The sequence below is a fragment of the Beta vulgaris genome, chromosome 8, assembly GCF_026745355.1.
Source record: "Beta vulgaris subsp. vulgaris cultivar EL10 chromosome 8, EL10.2, whole genome shotgun sequence".
In the NCBI taxonomy this organism is placed as follows: domain Eukaryota; kingdom Viridiplantae; phylum Streptophyta; class Magnoliopsida; order Caryophyllales; family Amaranthaceae; genus Beta; species Beta vulgaris.
The window spans coordinates 46,964,332-46,988,420 of NC_079209.1; the positions used below are offsets into that span (position 1 = coordinate 46,964,332).

General features: G+C 35.4%; 2 protein-coding genes across 6 annotated transcripts; both read left to right on the forward strand.

Annotated features, from left to right (window-relative positions):
• The first annotated feature begins 1,201 nt into the window (after positions 1-1,201).
• On the forward strand, positions 1,202-15,167 carry LOC104909027 (tubulin-folding cofactor B). 5 transcript variants are annotated; one of them, XM_048634997.2, is made up of 10 exons: positions 1,202-1,495; positions 3,594-3,744; positions 6,543-6,669; positions 6,751-6,902; positions 7,151-7,269; positions 8,359-8,420; positions 8,678-8,719; positions 13,666-13,799; positions 14,035-14,104; positions 14,892-15,167. In XM_048634997.2, exons 3-10 carry the CDS (start codon positions 6,568-6,570, stop codon positions 14,937-14,939), a joined length of 729 nt encoding a protein of 242 aa, XP_048490954.1. In that variant the 5' UTR covers positions 1,202-1,495; positions 3,594-3,744; positions 6,543-6,567; the 3' UTR covers positions 14,940-15,167. The 5 variants fall into 5 exon arrangements, with proteins under 5 accessions (XP_048490954.1, XP_048490955.1, XP_010696504.1 ...); XM_048634998.2 differs by having other exon boundaries at positions 3,652-3,744; XM_010698202.4 differs by lacking the exon at positions 3,594-3,744 and having other exon boundaries at positions 1,203-1,495.
• A 3,055-nt stretch (positions 15,168-18,222) lies between these two features.
• Positions 18,223-23,878, forward strand: LOC104909029 (CRM-domain containing factor CFM3, chloroplastic/mitochondrial). The gene is made up of 9 exons (XM_010698205.4): positions 18,223-19,263; positions 20,417-20,837; positions 20,927-21,057; positions 21,645-21,992; positions 22,090-22,246; positions 22,327-22,619; positions 22,711-22,770; positions 22,858-22,950; positions 23,624-23,878. Exons 1-9 carry the CDS (start codon positions 18,277-18,279, stop codon positions 23,714-23,716), a joined length of 2,583 nt encoding a protein of 860 aa, XP_010696507.1. The 5' UTR covers positions 18,223-18,276; the 3' UTR covers positions 23,717-23,878.
• Positions 23,879-24,089: the final 211 nt, after the last annotated feature.

Consider the following 24,089-nt stretch of genomic DNA (forward strand, 5'->3'; position numbering starts at 1 on the left):
TATTATTATTATTATTATTTTAGTACTATTATTATTATTATTTGTTAGATGTTGCATACAATGAATTAAATCAAATAATTTCTTTCAAAAAAAAATAAAAAAATTAAATCAAATAATTTTGTTATGAAATTGATTCTACATGGAGACGATTAATTAAAATGTTGTTTTGAATTATTTAATTAAACTATTGGCTTACATTAATGAATTGATCTTATCTAATAGTAGTTTACATTAATGAATTGATCTTATCTAATAGTAGTTTGTTTCATTTAAATTATATATCTTTAATTAGTTCATTGACTTAAAACGGTCAACTTATATGGAGTGTTGTTATGTTCCATAGATAATACAGAGTATATCAGAGTATAAAGTATTTTTAACATAAACAGAATACAAAGTATAATATACTTTAACATAAACGATCCATGTAAATCATATACACCAATAAGCTTATCAACTTATATCAATAAATTGATCTAATCCAATATCATTATACATTCTTATGCAATAACAAATTGTTTCAACTTGTTTATGTGTTTGGATGTATTCCCATATATAACATCTAATCGAACAAGTAAAAACAACTTCACTAATCAACTTGTTTTGCTTTACTAATATGTTTTGTATTTGCAATACATATAGTTTAATCAAGGTTCACTTTGATAGATCATTACTATTTTCTAATTTTCAATTACCTTGTCAGCTTATATTGATATATTATATAATCCAGTATTACCTTGTTTTAGTTAAATTAGATATTTGAATTTCAAAATAAATGTAACTTATAAATGATTAACTACATTGGAGTGTTCTTATCTTGATTTAGGTTATCGTTTCACATTGATACAATAATCTAATAGTTTGATACTAACTTGTTTCACTTTAATATTATGTTTTGATATCAACATGGACCAATGTAATCTTTAATTATCAAACCAACTTATATTGATGTATTCACACAACAAGAATCCGCCTTTTTAGCGTCTGAATTTAGCATCCGACAGTATAAGTGGACGGTAAATTAAAAATTAGCGTCTGATTTATGTCAGACACTAATTTGCGTCTGCTATCTTGTTTTTTAGCGTCCGCTCTCGTAAACAGACGCTAATTAGCGTCCGTCTACAAAAACGGACACTAATTAGCGTCCGTTCAGTAAATTAGCGTCCGTTACGCAGACGCTAATTTATTGGCCCTACCAAAATCAATCGACCAAACCGTCCAATTATTGTCCATAACGCCATATGGTCCTCTCTCACTCAATTCTCTCTCACTCAATTCTCTCTCACCTCAATTCTTTCCTCTGTCTAACTCTTCATCTCCCTCAAACTATTCATTTTCCTCAGAAAAATTGTGGTTTTCGTTATTTCACTCGTTTAGATCTGGTATTTTTGTTCAGTTAGTTGTGGTAGGGTTTTGTTCAGTTGGTTGCATCATCGTCGCTGCTGTCTCTGAGCTTCATCGTCGTCTTCAAGCATCACCGCCGCTTCTTTATCAGGTATAGTTTATTTTATTTTTAATTGTCGTTTGAATTTTCATTATTCTATTTTTTATTCTGAATTTTCGTTTTCGGATTTCTGTTTTTCAATTTTCAATTTTTTGGTTTGGGTTTTTGGATCTGTTGTTTTGGTTTGGGTTTTGGATCTGTTGTTTTGGTTTGGGTGGGTCTGTTCGTGGGGTTGTTCGGGGAGGGTGGTGCTTTCCGGCTCGTGTGGGTGGGGCTCTGGGTTCGTGGGTGGTTTGGGTATTTGGGGTTAGGGTTTCGCATTTTGGGTTGGGTTTGACCGGTATAATAAATTCAATAACACTTGTTCACATTCATTCCAAACATTTTAGAAAAGACTGAAACCCCAAAAATTTGTTCACTTTCTCTCTCCTCTGGTGCTGCCGCCGCAGCAGTGCTCCCGCGCTTCTTGGCGTTGTTGCCGCATTTGTGGATGGCTGTTGTAGCTTCTGTGTGTAGTAAGTTGTTTACTAATTAAAATTCATTTACTTTGAATTGAAACTTGTTTTGAAGTTTACATTACTATGAACTTTGATTCCAATAAATTCATGACAAATTTTGGGTTGGGTTAATTACTTCACCATTCTTTTTTGTACTCTGTAGAAAGAAACATCATGAATTTTTATTAACACTTGTTCTTCTCTATCTCTCCATTTGTTTCCAATAATTAAGCTGTCGATTTCCTCTCTCTTCTCTCTAATTTCTTGGGTCTGAATTTTATGATTTCCACCGTTAATAGATTTCAAGAGCTATGCAAGTTTGCAGCGTAACGGTATATTATTTTTGTTATTCTGTTAATTTGTAAGATTATTTTAAATTTTTACAACTAATGTTGAGTTAAAAGTTGAAATTATTGAACTAATCTAAACTTAAGGCTTTGATCTCCCCTTTTTTTTTCGTGCATTGTTCCAAGTATAAAATTATAAAGTATATTGGCTTAATCTACTGTTAGTTCTGGTTTTCTATTGTTGTTGAATGTTGATTGACTGTTTTTCTGCTGGAATTATGAGATATTGGTTGGGAAATGTTGCATGTTGTTCATGAAATTATGTAATTTGATTATGAAATTGTAAATGTTTTAGAGAGACACAATTCATGAACTTTATGGGAAGTATAGCTTGTAAATTTTTATGGGAAGTATAGTTGGACTGTAGAAACTGAGAAGGTTTAGCATCCATACATTACAAGCTTCATTGGCTTGAAATCGGCTCAGATTGTGTAAACTAAAATGTCCTTGAAACTGGGAAACCTTGTGTTCCTGAGGTTTTTGTGCTTCATAGAACCAAACAACTCAAAAGAGTATTCAAGTTTTGTGCTTCCAACTTTATGGGAAGTATAGCTTGTAAATTTTTATGCCTACCAGACAAGTACTAACACTTCTTTAATAATAGTCGCCTGAGGAGACTTTAAACTGTTTTAGTCCATAAAGTAGATGCTACGTATTGGAAGGTTGTTAAGCTAGTTATAGCAAATATAAGAAGACCTTAGCTGTCTGGCATCTGTAGCGTCTCAAATACTGCATTGATGTAGCATATCTATGTATGAGTGACAATAATCTAGGAGGGTGTTGTGAGTTACCAAAATTTACTGGTAGTTTATTTGTTTTGAGTTATATGACCAGATCCTGCATTATCTAAAATCTTAGCAATTGTGTAATCGGGCATAACCTGTTCTTTATGCTACTTATTGTCTTGCTCTATGTGGGTATTTTATATATTATGTTTTTTATATTCTTACACGCCATGAATAATGACCTCTATTTTTATATATATGATGTCAACCCATCATATACCTGCACACACAGTCCCAATTTTAAATCTTTGAAGAGCCCATCAATACTGTTTTTCTATATTTAACAATCCATATAATCCTTTCTTATAGTATAGTGCACCCACTTAGAAAATTTGCTAGATTCACCTCTGGTATAATTGGCTGTTCCAGATTTTGGGATAGCCAAAAATTGTGGTGGGTGCGGAACTATCAGCTTATCTGGTACAAAAAAGTTGTAGCAAAGTGTTCTTCATAATGTGTTTTGATTTCTAATCTTATGCAGCTAGCCATTACTATATTTAATATTGGTTTGTCATTTTAGTGTTTTACTAGTGTCGTGGGCAGTCATTTTAGTGTTTTACTAGTGACGGTTGAAACAGCTTCACCAATCCGACAGTAGCACACCAAGTATGCTAAGATCAGAAAACTACTAACCTTGATGTTAGCACAAAGATCTTCCATATAATTATCAGGTAACTGCACAAAAGAAACAGAGGAAAATGTCAATAGATGAAGGTGGTGTAATCACGTTCAGATCGCTTATATATTTATAACAGTACTAACAATCAGAGTTTGATCAAATACACCAGTCAAGGTCTCAAGGATATATTCTTGTGTAAAATTCTGCATTTTGGCTAAGAAATAGGTTTCAGAGACACAGGGGAGCAATATGGAAGTATCAATCTGTGGTAAGCACCACCAAAAATTACGCATAGCAATATTTTAAGGCTTACCTTAGTACTAGCACCTGAAGGATTTTTTAGTGCTAATTTTTCCTTGAATTTTCTGAAAGTACCTAAAACAAAATCAAACTTTCAGATAATGCTATTGATATTTCAACCCTATTGCACTCTAATAGTATATAGAAAAGGAAAGGGGAGGAGAAAAAACAGGACAAGACTAAAATGGTTTTCTTTCATTTATTTGGCTGCACATTTGTGGCTTAGAACATGAGTCGAAGTCAAAACAGTGGCTATCATGGTCCTTTTTGGCACCACACATCCAAAACATATTGGCAAATTTGCTTCCCTAATATTGTTTTGCCCACATTATGTTTTGGTCAAGATTGAAACCTCATTCCTTCAACCTGTTATGCTGTTTGTAAGTTTGTTAAATTTGAGAGATGACACAAACAATTACTTGGGAAAAGACCTACTGTTCAAGCAGCCTTTTCTCTGATCAGTCAGTGAAATGGCCAATTTACCACTTGATCAGAATTTAGAAGTTAGACAAGGAAAAAAAACTGAAACTGTATTATACTTTTCGGTTATAATTTTGGGATCATAGAGAAATTACTGAAATCCATATCAAAAACTATTATAAATTACAAAAATGAATAAAACCAAAAAAAGAATATGACGATATTTAGTAAAGAACATCATAGAAAAGGCTGATTATAAAAGAACATGCGCATATAAGACTTGAAAAACAAAAAATTATTCAAAATCACAAAATTGAATAACAGCATAAAAAGAACATGGAAGAATCTTATTCACAAAATGGAGGTGAACTTAAATACTAACTTGCATTTTCAGTTTGTTTACTACTTAGTATTAGGCCTAAAAATATCATCGCACGCATCGCGTGCACAAAAGGCTAGTATAATATATAGTAGTTACGGTGACAAAATCCTACCGTATATACCAATCACCGTAAAATCATAATACCAATCAAAAAAGTTATTGCTACCGTATATAGTTCCTGAGTTTGACAGTGACAAAATCCTACTGTAACTATAGTAGTTATCTCTACCATATATAGTTCTGAGGATTTAAAATCACCACCGCATAGATTTATAAATCACCGTAAAACCGCCGCACTACTACCCGACACATCACCACTGCATATCCCCACCATCACCCCTCTCTCTGTTTTTTTTTTTTCAATTTACAGTGAATTTTTTTATAAAAAAATTAAGGGGGCGTCCATGGTGGACGCCCCCCTTAATTTTTTAAAAAAATATTCAAAAAAAGGAGGCGTCCACCATGGACCCCCCTTAATTTTTAACTTTTCCATCAGTGTCATAAATGAATCCAATTTCATACACATCTTGTTTTCTGATTTTATATGAAAATGAATCAAATTTAAGTCTAATTATATAAAAGCCCTTTCAACTAATTGTTATTATCTCTATTTTTTCAACTACATAACAGTCAACTAATGTGAAATAACTTTAATTTGAAGATTAAAAGAATTATGTACCTTTTTGAAAGTTCGCAAATCGCCAATGGACAAATGTGTGATATCAGTGTCAAAATCTTATGTTTTTCTCAAATTTGTGTTTATAGGTAATTTTTGTGAGTATATATTGTGAATGGTTATTAAGAACAATGATTAAGTGAATTTTGTGAATGTTTTTGTATGTATTAACGTCTTAATATATTAGTTTTAGTTTGTAAGTTAATTTTTAGTTTTTGTAAAGTTTCCTGATCAACGTGCTTTTCTCAATTCTATGAGTTATTTGTAAAGTTTCCTCATATAAGTGGTTTCTAAGTGATTGTTGAAAATTTATTTCCGATGGCTTTGTTTGACTCTCATTTTGGTATTGAGATTCCTTTTGTAATTTAGAAAAGGAAGGGGGGGGGGGGGGGAATAGTCAGTTCAAAAGAGGACACCGTCGCTCCTCCTTCCCTTATGTAATAGAGATACGGTAGGCTTTTAAATCATCGTGGTGATTTTGTGATTGTAAAAAGTTATCTCTACCGTATCTCACTGTCAAAAATCACAAACTCATTGAGAGAGAGAAAGAAATACAAGTATATAAATACGGTATAAAAATATCGTATTTGAAACGTTACTAGGAAATTTTAGGGGGTTGTTTAGCAAAGCCCGCCACGATGCTCGCTATAGGGGCGTGTGCAATATAATTTGCGCCTGGAAGTCCTGGATGTCTGATACATAATTTTACCTGTGAGAACTGACTACTGAGAAGTCCAAGCAACCTCTTCAGTCTTCAGGCTCCAGACCACCATCATTGGAGAAAACCTTGTATTACTTTTTTACTTCTCTCTTTTCTCTTCTCTCTTATAATCCCCTCAGTTTTTTCTTTGCTTGTAATACAGATATGTTTAAATGGTCACTAAACTTATGTGAATGCATTGTCTTTTTACTTAGTATTCAAATTGGGTGTTGAAAATCTATTTACTTCATTCTTTTTTTTATGCTAGTATTATTATATAATTCAAGAGTTTCATATTGAATTATTCGCTTTTTGCATTCTAGGTATTATTCTACCATTAAAATTTTGATACAATAGTTTTTGGGTGTTTAGGAAACACAACATTTTTCCAGATTTGATGGCATCTCGATTGCAAATTGAAGGGGATGAATCAGTCCTATGCCGTGTTACACATTCTAATCTCAAGAGTTTCAATGCTGATGTTAGGTTTTCACTTCAGGTGTGTGAGTTTTATATGTTTAATTCATAAGTATTTATGCATAATTCCCAATTCAATTACTAATGTTATGATTTTGGTCAGTTGAGTGTGGAAGCCATGAAAGAGAAGCTTTGGAAAAGATGTGGTACTTCTGTAAATTCAATGTCCCTTGAACTTTATGATGATACAGGTGCTAAAGTAGCTGATCTTAATGATAATACAAGACAATTTGGGTTCTATTATCTAATGGATGGGTGAGATAGCCACCCATGTCTTTCTCTTTCGCTTCCGTTGTCAAATTTCTTCTTTCATTTGTCAAATGAGTTGCACTTTCAATGGGTATTCGTTGAAATCATCTTATTAGACATTTTTTGAGCTTGAAATTATCTGTTTATGTAACCATTAAAATTGAAATTTTGTCTGGGTTTCTACTGTATTTGCTGATGTTCCCCTTTTTTTCATTTTGTGTCTTTCTTTTATTCCCCTCTTTGGGTCGTGAAAGATATCGGCTGAATGTTGTAGATCTTGATCCATCATCAGTAACTTCTGGTGGTTGGCTGGAAGATACATCTTTGGTGGAGAAGTATGAAATTTCGGATGATGCTTATAAAAAGCGTGATGGCAAGTACTCCGTAAACTATACTGTGACTTATGTAAAATCTTGGATACATTTTAGTGTTTCTCATTTTCCTTGAGGTGTGATCTTCTTAGTCACCTCTATTATGTATAATCATGATGATATATCTTTCTGGGTTCTTTTTTATTGCTTCAACTTCTATCTGATGATCAATGTGAAAAATCTTAGATTGCTTCCAGATATTTTAGGGGATAAACCCTGTTTTTAGGTGTTCTCAAGTAATCCCCATGGTTGCATCCTTAAGTAAGCTCAACTTGTAAAATGCCATTTAATGATTCTGGTGACGACATTAGTGATTTAGATAATCCTAATTAAATTCCCCTGGCAGCCCACAATTTTAGAACCTTATATCTATTTAACTGTGTTGCATGGTATACAATTTTCGGAGAAGAGGTTAAAAGAAGAGAAACTCTTGTAAGTAGGTGATGCTTTTAAAAGAAATTGTCTAGTCCAGGGGGTGTACATATATGTTTTATTACCTTAATATCGTTGTACCCTAAATGGTAAAGTTTGGCGACATTTTAAAAGTTAGGGTTTACTTCTGGTCTTCAGGAAGGGGTGTAAAACATGAGAGTTACTTGAGGAAAATGCTTAAAAAGCCAAGGGTTGTATGGAATGAAATCCCAGAAAACAAAGGATAAGAAAATAGAGAAGCAGATCAAGTGGTAAATTGGCCATTTCACTGACTGATCAGAGAAAAGGCTGCTTGAACAGTAGGTCTTTTCCCAAGTTATTGTTTGTGTCATCTCTCAAATTTAACAAACTTACAAACAGCATAACAGGTTGAAGGAATGAGGTTTCAATCTTGACCAAAACATAATGTGGCCAAAACAATATTAGGGAAGCAAATTTGCCAATATGTTTTGGATGTGTGGTGTCAAAAAGGACCATGATAGCCACTGTTTTGACTTCGACTCATGTTCTGACCCACAAATGTGCAGCCAAATAAATGAAAGAAAACCATTTTAGTCTTGTCCTGTTTTTTCTCCTCCCCTTCCCTTTTCTATATACTATTAGAGTGCAATAGGGTTGAAATATCAATAGCATTATCTGAAAGTTTGATTTTGTTTTAGGTACTTTCAGAAAATTCAAGGAAAAATTAGCACTAAAAAATCCTTCAGGTGCTAGTATTAAGGTAAGCCTTAAAATATTGCTATGCGTAATTTTTGGTGGTGCTTACCACAGATTGATACTTCCATATTGCTCCCCTGTGTCTCTGAAACCTATTTCTTAGCCAAAATGCAGAATTTTACACAAGAATATATCCTTGAGACCTTGACTGGTGTATTTGATCAAACTCTGATCGTTAGTACTGTTATAAATATATAAGCGATCTGAACGTGATTACACCACCTTCATCTATTGACATTTTCCTCTGTTTCTTTTGTGCAGTTACCTGATAATTATATGGAAGATCTTTGTGCTAACATCAAGGTTAGTAGTTTTCTGATCTTAGCATACTTGGTGTGCTACGGGCGGATTGGTGAAGCTGTTTCAACCGTCAACATCTTATACTTGAATGCTAGTATGTAATGAGAGCATTCTAATTCATATTTATTGCTTTGCATATATCTAGAGACCAATGAAGAATATACTAGTCAATGAACCAGTGACTTATACACTTGGGTGACCTAGTATGATGAATATAAAATCAAGCTAGCTAAGAATGATCATGCTTGATCTAGCACTTCTCGAAATCTCTACCTATCTTCAAGCTTTTCTCTATAACATAACAACTTTCAGTGTTTAACATGCTCTTGGGACTGGATTTAGAATATCCTTTTTTCATGATTGATTTTTATCAGAATCGTTTTGGTAGTGGACTTTGAATCTGGAAATTAGGGTGCGCTGTCACGCAACCTAAGACAACTTTAACCCTGCTCTATTTCCTGAAATAAGAAAAGCCCAAGACAACATTCCTAACAGGCAACTGTTCTGCACAGGTATTTGTGTTGTATCGTGAGAGTAATGAAAGTTCAATGTTCATTTTCTCTCACTATACGCACAATAGTGTTTTGGCAGTGTTTATGTTGTTCCTGTTCTTTATCTTATTTCTTAAGTCATCCTTATTCATGACAGGGAATCAAAACTCTCCCGTTCTGTTAAAAACGGTCGTTCTGTAACGGATTTTGAATTTGCCGTTCCGCGAAATCTTGTTACCGAACGCCATAATAAAATTCACATACTTCTCGCCGTGTTGTCCGTTCCGTAACGCAAACTCACCGCGTTAGAACGCTTTTATCCACATTACTTCCGTTCGTTTCAAACATTGGCCAATTTTTTTTTTTAAGATTTAATTTTATAGTTGATGAAACATGATATTCTATTAGATTTGATTATATTATGTTGTAATAATGCTTCATAAACTAAAAAAAAATGCAAATAAGGTTAAAACATAATAATGTGACTTTTTTTAAAAATTTCACACCGTGTCGGTCGCGAAATGTTCTATTTCCCCGGTACAAGCCGTTCCCGCGGCAATGTGACCGCTTTTTTTTTTCCCTGGCATTGATATAATAATATAACGCGACTTATCAAGGATGAGATACTATGGTGTATGTTGTTTATGGATAATATTATTATGGTGGATGAAACTAGAACTGGAGTTAATACTAAGTTGCAGCAATAGAGGGAAACATTAGAATCTCGAGAGTTTATGCTACGTCAAAGTTAAACTTAGTACATGAAGTGCAAATCAGTATACAAAAGGGAGTCGGGAGTCCCTTACGGATGTGGTGACATAGTGTAGAATCCAACCTTTTTTTTTTTTACTTGTATTTCTCTTAGTTTATGTTTTCTTGAACTTTCTTTATGTGTTAACTCTTTTCTTGAAGTTTTTAGGCCATTTTTATGTTATCGTAGAGAGTGTGTTAACTAAGAATTCTTCTTATTTCACACTTACGACCCGTTTGGTTAGTGGTCATAAATATTGGTAATGGTAATGAAATTTAGTGTAAATTTGTAAAGAAGTTCTCATGTCAATAACCATGGGAATGAAACTTTATCACAAAACATGGGGTGCCTTCTAAAAATTTCCATTAACACCCAATACCACTTTCCCAAGTGGTAATGTATAGTAATGCAATTTTAGGAATAAAATGGATATCTTGGAATGAAGTAGCATTGCCATAGGTAATGACATTGGATATCGAGTACAAATTTACACTATAATGCATTATGATTTCCACCAGTTATGGCCTCTTACCAAACGGACGGTTAAGACTTTGAGGGGGTGTAAATGAATGGATGAAAGATACTCCCTACTAATCTATTTTAACTAAGTTGTCGTGGTTTTCCTTGCTTACGTTTGGTTTTGCAGCTTAAGTGAAAGTGTTTGCTCATCAAAACTTAGGCTCGGTCGACCCCTCTCTCTTGTTGCCAATAGGTAAAAGCGTCACATTTGTATACAACATTGTTCTTGCTCATACAAGCCCAACATTATAGGACAATTTTATAGGATACTATTAGACTAACATTAGGAAGATGGGGGTGAGATGGATTTGTGAAAACACTGAAAAACACTTAGAGAGATAGAATTTGGTACGAAGATATTTGAAAGATGGTTGGAGTTGTGGATATCGAGGGACGAGGATTAGATAAGAGGATGCTTACATTAGTTTGGGCATGTGAGACGTCGATTAGATGTTGCACGGAGCTGGGATATCGGAGATTTAAGAAGAAGTTGAGACAGTAGATAGATGGAGTTTGAAACGATATGATAAAATTAGGCTTGGGGGAATATATAGAGCTTGATAGAAGATAATGGAGGTAGAGGATTGATGTGTCCAAGTTATACGCCAATCTTAGGCGGATTTCGGTCGTTTTTGGTGTCGGTTCGAGCTTAGTATCGGGATTTAGGAGAGTTTTGATGTTAGGAGGTGTTGTCCAAGGATGTTGTGTTTTGAGGAGTTTATGGAACGGTTTGCATGGTGGCGTAGTCGAGGGCCGGCCGATCTTGGCTCTCCGATCACTTTTTGTACCCCAAGTTCCTTGTCCTTTGTCCCTTTATGGTGAATCTTTCGAGGCTTCCGAGCTTTGTTCGAGATCTTCTGAGTTTCGAGTCCGAGGTCCGTGGTTCAAGCTTCTTGGTTTACTCGTCATCCCAGGATCATCTTCACTATGGTTTTGCAGCTTCATGGCTTACTCCAAAGCCAAGTTTTTCCCCTTTTTCCTTCTTTGTTGTATGTTTTGGTGGAAAAGAGGCAGGAACTAGGTCGTGATCAGTATCGCGAGTCGCGACCTTGTGTCAGCCGCCCACTTTATTTTCTTTTCCTCCCTTGGAGGGTTATTATGTTATGTTAGCTTTAGTTTTATGTTCTAGCTACGAGAGGAGGGTTTAGAGAACTCTTCTTCCTAGGGTTTCTTCTTCTTTTCTTTTGTACATTTGTAATGGATTCTATGGCTTTGCTAGTTTAATCTTGGATTCGATTGTTGAAGCTCTAATCTATTTGTGAGAAGTTCTTATCCTCTACTTTCTCTATGGTCATTGTGATGCTTCTTGTATTTACTTTCATGATGCTTACATAATCTTTGCTAGGAATGTTACTAGTATTGTTGTGTGATTCATCTAATGCTAGTTCTAGCCTTCTAGGTGCATGATCGGATTGTGGTGTTCCTAGTTTCATGTAGCATACTAGGTGCTTGATTATATGTTGAAAATTAATCTTTTGCACTTAGAGAAGCATGGCTTATTACTTGAATGTTATTGCTTTGATAACATTTGTAATCCTATCATGTTCCTCGAACTTCATGCTACTTTGGTTTGGACTTAAGTGCAATTCATTTGAGTTAAGTCATAGTAAGGGTGGTTCAGACCACGCGGATCGTGTGTTTAGCCACGATATAGGAGGATAGAGGTGTAGACTTCTCGATAGGTGAACTTAGGAAGTGTCGGGGTTAAGGTTCGTGATCACAAACGAGGTTAGAGTGGATGCTAATCAAGTCCAAGGTCTTTTTATATTGTAATCTCTTCGTGTTTTAATACTGTGCGTAGTTTAGCTTACTTGCATTGTTCCAAATTCCCCCAATTCGGTTTCTTTGGCCTTAGTACATACTAGGGTCGTTAATTCATTAATTTCCGATCAAGTTCCTTTGCTTTATGTGGATACGATCCCTGCTTCCATTATACTAGCTTAGTGTGCATGAGAGTAGGTTAATTATATTTGGTTAGGAGTACACGGCATACGCCTACCAAGGATCTATATGAGGGAAGGCAAATCCCGACTCATGTAGCCGATGCCTGCCTATTGGAATTAAGGCTTCTGTATTATTGTTGTTGTTGCTTTCCCCTTTTTTTTACCCTTTTCAAGATTGTATTAAGGGAATTTTGAGAAAATGCTGGAACCTTGCAATTGTTGGGACATGACAACTTTGAAATAAACTTTTTCTCGTTCAGATATATTTAGAATTTCTACAATGTTGTATATACAGAAGGTATCAAGCAATAAAGCTATTAGAACTCAAATTGTTACGATTGCACATTGTTTCATAAAGTCATAACTTCCATAGCAGTGAAGTTATTTTTAAGGTACGTTACCCTTGATGATCAAACAATAAATGTTAGATGCTCCACATACAAATACCAAACATAGCTGGAGATAATCCTATATTGATATATGGAACACAAGTATATAAACCCCATCCTCACTAGATCATAGGTGTGTGATATAATTGCTTTTAACCAACTGAGCTTGTGTTCTGCGGTGCATATCGACTATGCAAAACACATCGTGGAAGTGAATAAAGTATGACTCGAGACAAGTGGGACAATATATTGCTAAACTTCTCTTTTGTACTTTCATAAGTCACAATTACATTCTGCTACTAATATTTCTAACTTGCTATTTATGGCTGCTGTAATATGTTCGTCGTGATAAAAGTTATTATGGCCAAAAGTTTTTCTGCAAATCCCCTTAGGCAAACCCGCCAAAATGTAGTTTATAGATGGGAAAGTTATGGTTTTCCAGTGAAAGCAGAGAATTTATCACACACTGAATCTGAAGGATCAATAAGCAATCACTTTCGAAGATCCCTGCAGCCTATGGACTCGGAGCTGGGAACGCTTTGATGTGCTTGGTTGCATCATTATAGATAATTTCATCATTGAATTGCTGCTCTTCAATAATCCTTGTGTTTCAGAGTGGCATAAATGACTCTGAGCAGTAGGCTTTGTCATTATGCCATTATATTATGCTTGAATACATGTGACAGGTTGACAAATCACTTTGTATATGATAAACTTGCTGGTTCAAAGCTCTTTATAGTGTCCTTTGTTATTGTGTAGATATTTTGTTTGTTTATTTCAATCAATTTCTATGTCCAGTGTTCTTAATCTTGACTACGTTATATTATTTACCTATAATTTATCGCTTTCCTTGAAGGTGGGAGATAGATGTCAAGTTGAACCGGGAGATAAACGAGGTGTTGTCAAATATGTCGGCCGAGCCGAAAATCTAGGCCCTGGTTTCTGGGTTGGAATTCAGTATGATGAACCACTGGGGAAGCATGATGGATTGTGCGTTCGTGAACTTATTCTCTAACTCTTAGTCTATCTACATGGAAACTTTCTGATTGTCCTACAAAGCACAACTCTTGCCCTTTATCTTTTTCATTGAGTAGTATGCTCGTGTTGCTTTGATATTGCATCGTCCAACATGTTGTCGAAGTTAGGACTTGTTTTACAAATGCATGCAGCAAATAGTTATCTTTTGTATATTATAGATTGTTTATTCCAGCTTTTCATGATGCAGAGTCAAAGGGACGCGTTACTTTGATTGTCCACCACTTCACGGTGCGATGGTTAGACCAGACAAACTGCAGGTTTGTTCCTAATCATACTTAATAAATCCATACATATTTTCTTTCACTTCATTGGAGGGAAAATGTATATTTGTATTCATCCACCATGAAAATCAAATATTAGAATAGATAGTCACTGGAAGTTTCATGTAGTTTTGACTTGATTGGTTGAGATAGACGAGTCATCTATTCCACGACTTGCGAATTCCGTCTTGTGCGAGCATACTCAATTTATTTTAGTATTAGGAGCAACAAGCTTCTGTGTAAGATATTCTGAGAGTCAAACCTTTCTCCACATATGTTTCTTCTATGAGCTCTTTTCTGTTATGAGTTATGACGCCTCGATGGTTCAGTGGGATGGTTTTTGCATGAGGCATAGGAGTGTCAATATATTAGTTAGGTGGCATTTTGTATGTGGTGGTGGTGAGGTAAGTTTGTTTTCAGTCAGGGACTTGGCGTGGAGGTGAGGAAGAGGAAGGTTGGGGGTTTCATTAATTAGTACAAGTGTACAACCACTCTTGTCAAAAATTTTAAAACCCTTCCTCCATAACCAAACACACTAGGCAATTGGAGGGATTCGGGTTAATTTCCTTTGTGTTTCACCAAATGGATTACTTTCATTTAGGTCTTCTCTCCTGTACACCGGCTGTATTTTCTTCCTGAAAACTTCCTCTGTAATCTCTAATCTACAAATTTTTGCTGGTCTTCTTCTAATAGCATAATTTTGAGGTGGTGAATGCTTCTCTCGACATTTAAACCTAACATTTCTCAAAATTAGACTGAGTAATTATGGGCTGTTATTTTCCAGGTGGGAGACTTTCCTGAACAAGACCCGTTCGAAGAAGAGGAGATATAGATACAACTCACAGCAGCATCAAAATCGTTATCATTCATCACCCATTTTTGTAGATGTTTCCATTGAGAGAACTGTATTGCTGACTTACGATTGCAGTTTGCCAGTCTTGCTGTAAGACATAAGATAATGGAAATTCTGAAATTGTTCACTCTTGTATCAGAGTTGTACTTTCTTGTTCTAATTTGAAGAACAGTTGCGGTGATTATACAAAGTACTATGTTTATTTTCTTTGGAGTTTTAGATCTATGTATTCTGCTTTGTGCTTGCTTCAACATAGCATTCGACTGTTGCCATCGTCGTTGCCTTTATCGCCATGTAAGTTAGTAACACTGTTAGATTCATATCATGTTGTAGGATTAAGAATCACTGAGAGAAATGAAGGTTTCTAGCATTTAAGAGAACCTTTTTTTAGGTTATATCATAGTAGAATCCAATTGACCTTGAAATCAAGGTGGAATGTACGCTGCCATAAGCAAAGTTTCATATAACTTTTAAGTTGAGAAATATGAAATACATAGTATATTTGTGCTTCAACTGGTGAAAGCAGCTTGTTGGCTACCTTGCAAATTTTAGCCACCACTTGAAAAGAACCAAAGTTCTTGTGTGCTAACTTCTGATTGGTTCAAAGCTAAAGAGATTGTTGTCTCTAGACATATAATTTTAGCCAACCATGCAGTTTAAACACGTTATCATGGTTAGATTGTGCTACTTACGATGTTGTGAATGGATGAGAAAGTGCCATGAAACATGCATACTTACTCAACCTATCAATAAGCACAAAAATCACACTTTTGCCATTAGAGATAAACTAATAATAAAGTCCATAGAAATATGATACCAGACCTTCTCTGAAACAAACATGCAATGTTGTAAGAGACCAGGACTAGCAACATTATTAGGTATAGTAGCTTGACACACTTGACAAGTCCTCAAGGATCTCCTAACATCCAAGTTTGATCCCTCCTAATAAAAAATACTATTCAACCTATTGACAATTAAGTCCCTGCCTAAATGACCCCATTCTGATACTATTGATACAGGATCACAGGAGAATCATCCTCGAAAGTTAGCTTAAAGGGAAGAGAGACCATATCTTATATAAACCCCACATCAATCCCCCAAATGACTGACATGGGCATTAAGTCTCATACCTTGCAATGGACCATGACATACCACCTATCTTAAGAGCCACAGACCCTCATGTGGCAACCTTTGCATTAGGCATGAGAGAGAAGATTCATAGCCCCAGACGAGCATCGGTGTCACCTCCACCGGTACATTCGGCACAGTGGAGAGGTGGCTGGCTATGATACTAATGATATATGATTAAGAATAACTACAAGAGAAATGAAGTTTTCTATAATTTAAGAGAAGAAAGAGAGATTTTCTAGAATCTGAGAGAGAAGAGAGAAATAGAAGAGAGAGATTGATTTGCATTTCATGATTATTACAGTGATAGAGCTAAGGTTTTATAACTTGAGTTGATTTAACAAAACAATAGAATTCTAATACAATTCCTTGATTTAAGGAAATAACTATAAGTTAGTTATTTCTCACCAAAAATAATAAAGCAACTAATTTGTCATTTCACCCTCTAACATATCATTAGCTCCTTTCTTTGAATTTATATGGACAATTTTGTGTTAACTATTGAGTATCAAGGGGGTAATATCCCCAAGGAACGAAACTTTTTCAAACATACTATGTGTAGAATAGGACACGAGAGTCTACTAAGGCAAAATTTGTTGTATAAGATCCAATTCCATAACTCATACCATAATATTATCTTTTGGAAGTCCTATTTTGAGGAGCTCAAGTTCGTAATTCTTATAAATAATTAGGAATAAAACCCTATGATATATCATTTTTAAACTAGCATTCAAATTTTTCAAACCCTATTAGTAGGAATGAGATCTGTTCTTAACAGTTAGAAATTGGAAATCATTTCTTATTTCGCCTTATCAATTTTGTTCATAATCCTCTCAAATCTTTCCTTCCTTTATTTGTTTTTTTTCAAGCATTTATTTTGATGATTACACGTCCATACTACGTAGTATTTTCCAGTTATACAAGCAAATCTCAAACCCCTTTATGGCTTGTTTGGTTTTAAACATTTCATTTGAAATATTTGATTTGGCGAATAACATGTTTGGATAACCCAAAACATTGAATTTGGAATTGACCCAATTTCAACCTATTCAAAACATAAACCTATATTTGAAAATTTGAAATCCAATATCAAAACTTGTCATTTGAAATCCCAAATAAATGTCGCTCATTCTCTCTCTTCGTGCTCTGTCTCTCCTTGGGCTTTCTCTCTCCTTAAGCTTTCTCACGTCAAGATTTCTCTCTCCCCAAGCTTTCTCATGTCAAGATCCTTGATCCAATCTTCTTATTTGCGCTGCAATCCCAAAAAGTAAATGCTTAAGAATCGAAATGATGAATTCATAATTCTTGTTTTTCCCAAACTGATGATTTGAAACTGAATGTGAGTATTCGAAATATAGAATTTGAAACGTGTCACTTGAAATTAATTTCTTCTATCCAAACACTACCTTAAGGACTTCAAAGTGGGAAGAAAGGTGAATAAATTTCCAACCTCAAAATGCTTCTAGTATCACTTGATCACACAACCTCATAATTGTTATATACAAACATTTATCATTATTTCACAATGTTTGTCAAGTTTGAAGTTCAACATACAATACTTTAATTTAAGGACACTATTTTTTATTTTGTAAATGTGATCGAAAACTATTATACGCATAAAATGTTGAAGAGGACTTTTCCCACCCCCAATCTTTGATGTGTTAAGATCCTCTAGAGTTTCAAAATAACTCTACACGGTAGAGTTCGTTAAATATCAGTCGCTGACTAAGAAATCAAAGGCTTGTATTTTCTTTCCCAAAAATTCCCCCGATTTTCCCCCGAATATTCTGCCCATATCTTCTCCTTTCCCACTAGTCATTAGCCCTTAATTTTATAATATATGGTTAGGATTCAACTCTACTTTGTAGAGTTTTCATAAAACTCTAGAGGATCCGAACCCCAATCTGATGAACTATTTCTTTGAGAAATGTATATATAATTAGTGAAACTTTCTCTCTAAAATATACCTTAATTGATCTATTAAAAAATAAAAATATCTGTCAAATCCAAATACCTAATAATACGATTTCAATTTAGTACCAATTGAGGCAATTCAGGCTCGGACCAAGTACTCCGAGACTTGGTCCGAGCCAATCCATGCCTACCGGCTTAATTGATCTGTTATATCACCATAATGGCCTTCCTATTGAAGAACAAAAACAATGCCATGCTCATGTGATAATCAGCCATGGCAATTTCAATATCTCACCAATCTTTCTCCCACCCCTTCTTAAACCCCTCCTCTTCATCTTCTTCCTCTCTTTCTCCTAAACTACACAACCTCCTCATTCTTCGTTGTTCTCAGAAAACTATCCAAACACAAACCCAACTCCCCAACATCGAGAAGAAGAAAAGAAAACCCAGGCCAAGTTTCTACGACCAAATCCGTGAAAAATGGTCTGTAAAACCCATTTCTCAAACTCAGAAATTCCCATGGCAGCTTCAAAAACAACAAGAAGAAGAACAACAACCGATATCTTTGATTTCAGAAGCTTCACCATCATCAGAAATGGTGGAAATTCACAAAGAGATAGAATTAACTTCTGGGTATCCTAGAAAATCTGTTAATTTGATTGATGGATGCAAAATTGAAGAACCCAGTTTGGATTTTGGCAGAAATGTTGATCAAACTTTGAGTAATACTGTAAGTGAACCTGTTAATTCTACTTTGGATTATAGTTTGATAAATTCTTCGTTTGTTGAGAAAAAGAAATTGACAGAACCCAAATTAGTTAGGACTTATCAGTCTAATGTTGTGGAATTTAGTGAGAAATTGTCGAATAATTTAGCTCCTGAAAATGTTAGTGTACAAGAAGAAAGTAAAGTAACATTATTTAGCAGTGAATATGATGATGTTGTTAGTGAGAGTTCTGTTCAAGGGAAGAGTAAAGATAGGTTGCCATGGGTGTCCGAAACCGGTTCCGAGAAAAGTGATGGAGATGGGGAAAAGAAGGGAAAGACTGAGATAGCAGAGAAATTGGTCCCAGAACATGAATTGAAGAGATTGAGGAATGTGGCATTGAGGATGAAAGAGAGGATTAAAGTTGGGGCAGCAGGTGTTACACAAGTCTTGGTGGAGGAAATTCATGATAAATGGAAGATTGATGAGGTGGTGAAGCTGAAATTCGAAGGGCCATCTATGCTTAATATGAAAAGGATTCATGATGTTCTTGAGGTTAGATTGCTTTTCTTAACAATGTTTCGTGCATTTTGTATTATGATTTACGTTTGTAGATGAGGGGTGCGTTCTCCTCACTTGAAATTTGAACTTATCTGAACTCTAAACTAAACTCGTCTATATGTAATTGAACTTATTGGAACCTATTCAAATTAATCTGAATTTATTTGAACTTATCATAACTTATTCGAACTTTTGAACTTATTAGAAGCTAACAAAGTGTATTTTATAACTTTTTGTAATTCATAGAAACTTATCTGAACTAACGAGAACTCACACTTTGTTTTGATAGCACGTAGGAAAGAGAGGGAGGTGAAGGGTGGAGCTACATTTTCCTTCCAAATCTCTTTAGTTTTGGAGGGATGGTGTTTATTAAAAAGGATGGTGTTTATTTTAAACTAAACTCGTCTTTATGTAATTGAACTTATTGGAACCTATTCAAATTAATCTGAATTTATTTGAACTTATCAGAACTTATTCAAACTTTTGAACTTATTAGAAGCTAACGGAGTGTATTTTATAACTTTTTGTAATTCATAGAAACTTATCTGAACTAACGAGAACTCACACTTTGTTTTGATAGCACTAGGAAAGAAAGGGAGGTGAAGGGTGGAGCTACATTTTCCTTCCAAATCTCTCCAGTTTTGGAGTGATGGTGTTTATTAAAAAGGGAGGTGAAATGGATCCCTCCCCTTCCTTTCCCCAACTCTCATCCAAACAAGGGAATTAGTTCCCTTCCCTTTCTCTTCCCTCCATTTCCCTTCCCTCCCTTACTCTCCAATTCTTCTTATCCAAACAAAGTATTACTGAGACTTATTGTAACTTATCTGAACTAATCTAACTTCTTGAAACTTATATTTTCTAAATTATTTTTAAAGTGAAGAGAACGCACCCTAAATATAGTGAATCATGCATTGAAGCTTGTTTCATTGGGTGTAGGATTAAATAAATTGAGGCATTTGATGGAGTGGTACTGGGATGCTTCTAGTCTCTTATTCTGAAAATGTATGAAAGTTCTTTCTTTCGAATAATCTTGTTTGATTTTTTGAACTGGCTGTATACTCATGCTTTATATATGAATGTGTGTGTGAATTGTAGTTGCTTTAGGGTTGTCTTTAACCTCAGGTATGTTTCTAATATCATTTCCCAGAGTAAAACTGGTGGCTTGGTGATATGGAGATCGGGTAGTTCGGTGGTGCTATTCAGAGGATCGACTTACCAACTAGACTGTGTACAATCATATAAGGAAGAGAAGGAAGTCAATTTAGATGTTTTGCATAATCAAGGAAAACGTGTGCCTGATTCTGTGAGACTTCCAAGAAAACTGTCGAAAGAAGAGTCAATGGAAATGAGTGAGCTCGACAATATTTTGAATGAGTTGGGGCCACGATATGTAGATTGGTCTGGTCCTCCTCCATTGCCTGTTGATGCAGACGCGCTTCCAGCAGTGGTTCCAGGGTACAGAACTCCATATAGACTTCTTCCTTATGGTGTACGACGTGGTCTGACAGACAAGGAAACAACAGAATATCGTAGGATTGCAAGGGCCTCCCCTCCACATTTTGCTTTGGGTATGTCAGAAATGATTTTAGTAAACAACAATCTACAATTATGAAGCCATGCTGACCTCACTGGGTTTTTCTCAAATGTATTGTTGTAGGGAGGAGCAGAGAACTCCAAGGTCTGGCTGCAGCTATGGTGAAGTTATGGGAGAAAAGTGCTATTGCCAAGATCGCTATTAAACGTGGTGTCTTATATACTTGCAATGACAGAATGGCTGAGGAGCTGAAGGTGAGGTTTGCCTTCTCTGTTCGGTTGTTGTATTGCCAGAAAAGCTGAGATGAAATCGGACATGATTTCTGTAGAAAGCAAGAGACCAACCATTCCTCTTTCTTTTTGAAGCATTGAACTTAGTACATCAAGATCCTATATAGGTTTGCTCATATCTATATATGTATCACATTATGAAGAAAAGGCTAGCGGACTGTGCTGAGAGGTTGCCGCCTCATTCGCTTTTTACTTCACATAGACATATCAACTAGAGATTCTAAACGCTTTTGTTCATTCTGGATTATCATAACTTCCTTTCAAATCCTGAAAAAGAATGAAGTTAAAATCTACTGTTCATTTCATAAAATCGTGAAGGTAGGATTTTGTTGTAGTCTTTTGATAGTTTTTTTTTTTTTTTTTTTTTTTGTTATTGAATCATCTAGATCAGCATTTGTTTTAGTTATTCAGTTATTTTAAATTGAATCATCATTAGACATTTATCAACATCTTAACGGCACAGCTTGTATCTCCTTTTGTTAATTATGCGACATTATTGATTCTATGATATGCCATATTTTCTCATGAGCACTTTCAACTTGCAATCGCAGAGATTGACTAGGGGGACATTACTCTCAAGAAATAAAGAGTACATAGTCTTTTATCGGGGTAATGACTTCTTACCCCCAAACGTAACAGAATCACTGAAAGAAAGGGAAAGGATGACATTGCTTCAATATCAGGAAGAAGAAGACCGACGGAGTGCATTAGCTTTGGTTAATTCAAGTTCGAAAAACTATAAGATTCCCATGGTTGCTGGGACTCTCGCAGAGACTGTTGCTGCAACCTCTCGTTGGGGAAAGCAACCAAACAACGAAGACGTGGAGAAAATGATGAAAGAATCTGCTCTGGCTAGACGTGCATCACTGATTACATATCTTAATAAAAAACTAGCTATTGTAAGTTACTTTATCTATACAGATAAGATATCAGGACATAGTGAGCACTGACAAATATGCTTTCTGACTCACACTCTCTTGTTGTCAATGCCTGCAGGCAAATGAGAAGCTCAAGAGGGCTGGGAAGGCTTTGGAAAAAGTGCAGGGATATCTAGAGCCAGAAGAACTCCCTACGGATTCAGAAACGATAACTGATGAGGAAAGACTAGTATTTCGTAAAATGGGCCTAAGCATGAAGCCTTTCTTGCTTGTGGGTAAGCATGCCAGCTTAGTTCTTAGGCTTCTTATTGTCATCCAAAAGAATCAATCATAAGAGTTACCTTATTTTTTACAGGGAGGCGAGAAGTTTTTGATGGTACGATAGAGAACATACATCTACACTGGAAATTCAGGGAGTTGGTAAAGGTAATTGTGAGGGGAAAAAATTTTGCACAAGTAAAACATGTGGCTATATTTTTGGAAGCAGAGACTGGTGGGGTGCTTGTATCAATAGATAAAACTACTAAAGGCTACGCAATCATCATTTATCGAGGAAAGAACTATCAGCAACCTCTTCGATTAAGGCCTAGGAATTTGCTGACAAAAAGGCAGGCATTAGCACGGTCAATCGAACTGCAAAGACGTGAGGTGAGTTCTGGTGATATGTATGCCCTTTTACCATATAAGTAGATGAAGTCATTCTTTCTTACATTTGTCTTGTGACTTGTGCCTATTGCAGGGTCTGAAGCATCATATCTTAAGTTTACAGGAACAAATGGAGTTGCTGAAGTCTGAAATAGTATGAATCTACTTTAATTTGGCATGTCTTGTTGAATCTTCAAAGTGAACTCTAAGGCTGACCTACTTTTTTTTAACTTTTCTGCAGGAAGATATGAAAGACGGAAAAGAAATTGATGATAAAACATTTTATGAAAAATTGGACGATTCTTCAATTCCTTCTGATGATGACATGGAAGAGGTAAGAGGGTTATTGTATGCTTGTGCATTCATCATAGATCAGTTTGTCACTTAAAATGTGCTTAGATGATCTGGCTAGAAAGAAAATGGAGGAACAGTCTGATCAATTTTACCTTGTTTGGCTAGGAAATAGGGAAGGGAATGAAAGAGGGAGTCCTTTTTCCTTCCCCTTTCGAATGAATCATATCCTTCCATGTTTGGTTGGGAGGAAAACATTTTACTGGCAAAGTGGTTTTCCTAAATGCCTTTATTTGGTTTATAATGGATGGAAAATAGTTCCAAGGATGGAAAGCATCTTCCTAAGGATTGCCACATCCCTTCCCCCCCCCCCCCCAATTCCTTACCTTCATCTTTCTTGTCTCCCGTTCATCCTCTCCCCTTCATAATCCTTTCTTTATAACTTTTCTTTGTTTTCTAGAACTAACTTTAAAACGTGTTTTCCTGTAAAATGTGCTCTGTCCAACAAAAACGTTCCAAAAGCTCGCTCTTTCTCTCCCCTCCTTCCCTTAATTTATGATTAGGAAACAAGTACATTGTTAGTACAAAAACTAATAGGGAAAAGAATCACAATTTTGGTACGCTCAAGAACTAAGAGTTCTACAATGGAATGGATGTGGTTTTGCAGAAGGTATCCTTTTTTATCATTGTATTCTTGCTGATTCACTGCTTTATAGGATGAAGATGAAGAGGCCTACTTGCAAACATATGATAGTGGAGAAGAAAATGATGCTTTCTTAGATGCTGAACTGTCTGACGATGACAATTGAGTTCCTGCTAAAAAAATCATGGTCACAATTGGTATCTAGATGTCAAGATGTATGTAACTAATGTATATATGTTTCTTTGATTATTTCTCCAGAGCCTGTGTATGAAATTAGAACTTAATATAGCATGTTATGTGCTCCTTTTCATGGAGGCTTCATCCTTCACTTTTGATGTCTGAATAATTGATTCATGTACTTATAAATATGCTTAGATCATCATTGTCAAACTCTCCAGACTCCAGGAGGTAAGAGGTGATAATTATTGATGGTGGGACTAATTTGCATGAAAAGTACTCATAGATCTTCGAAAAAACTACCAGGAAGCGAGTACTTGCGAATTGCGATTTCAAGGGCCTGAGAGGCTGAGACGTACCAA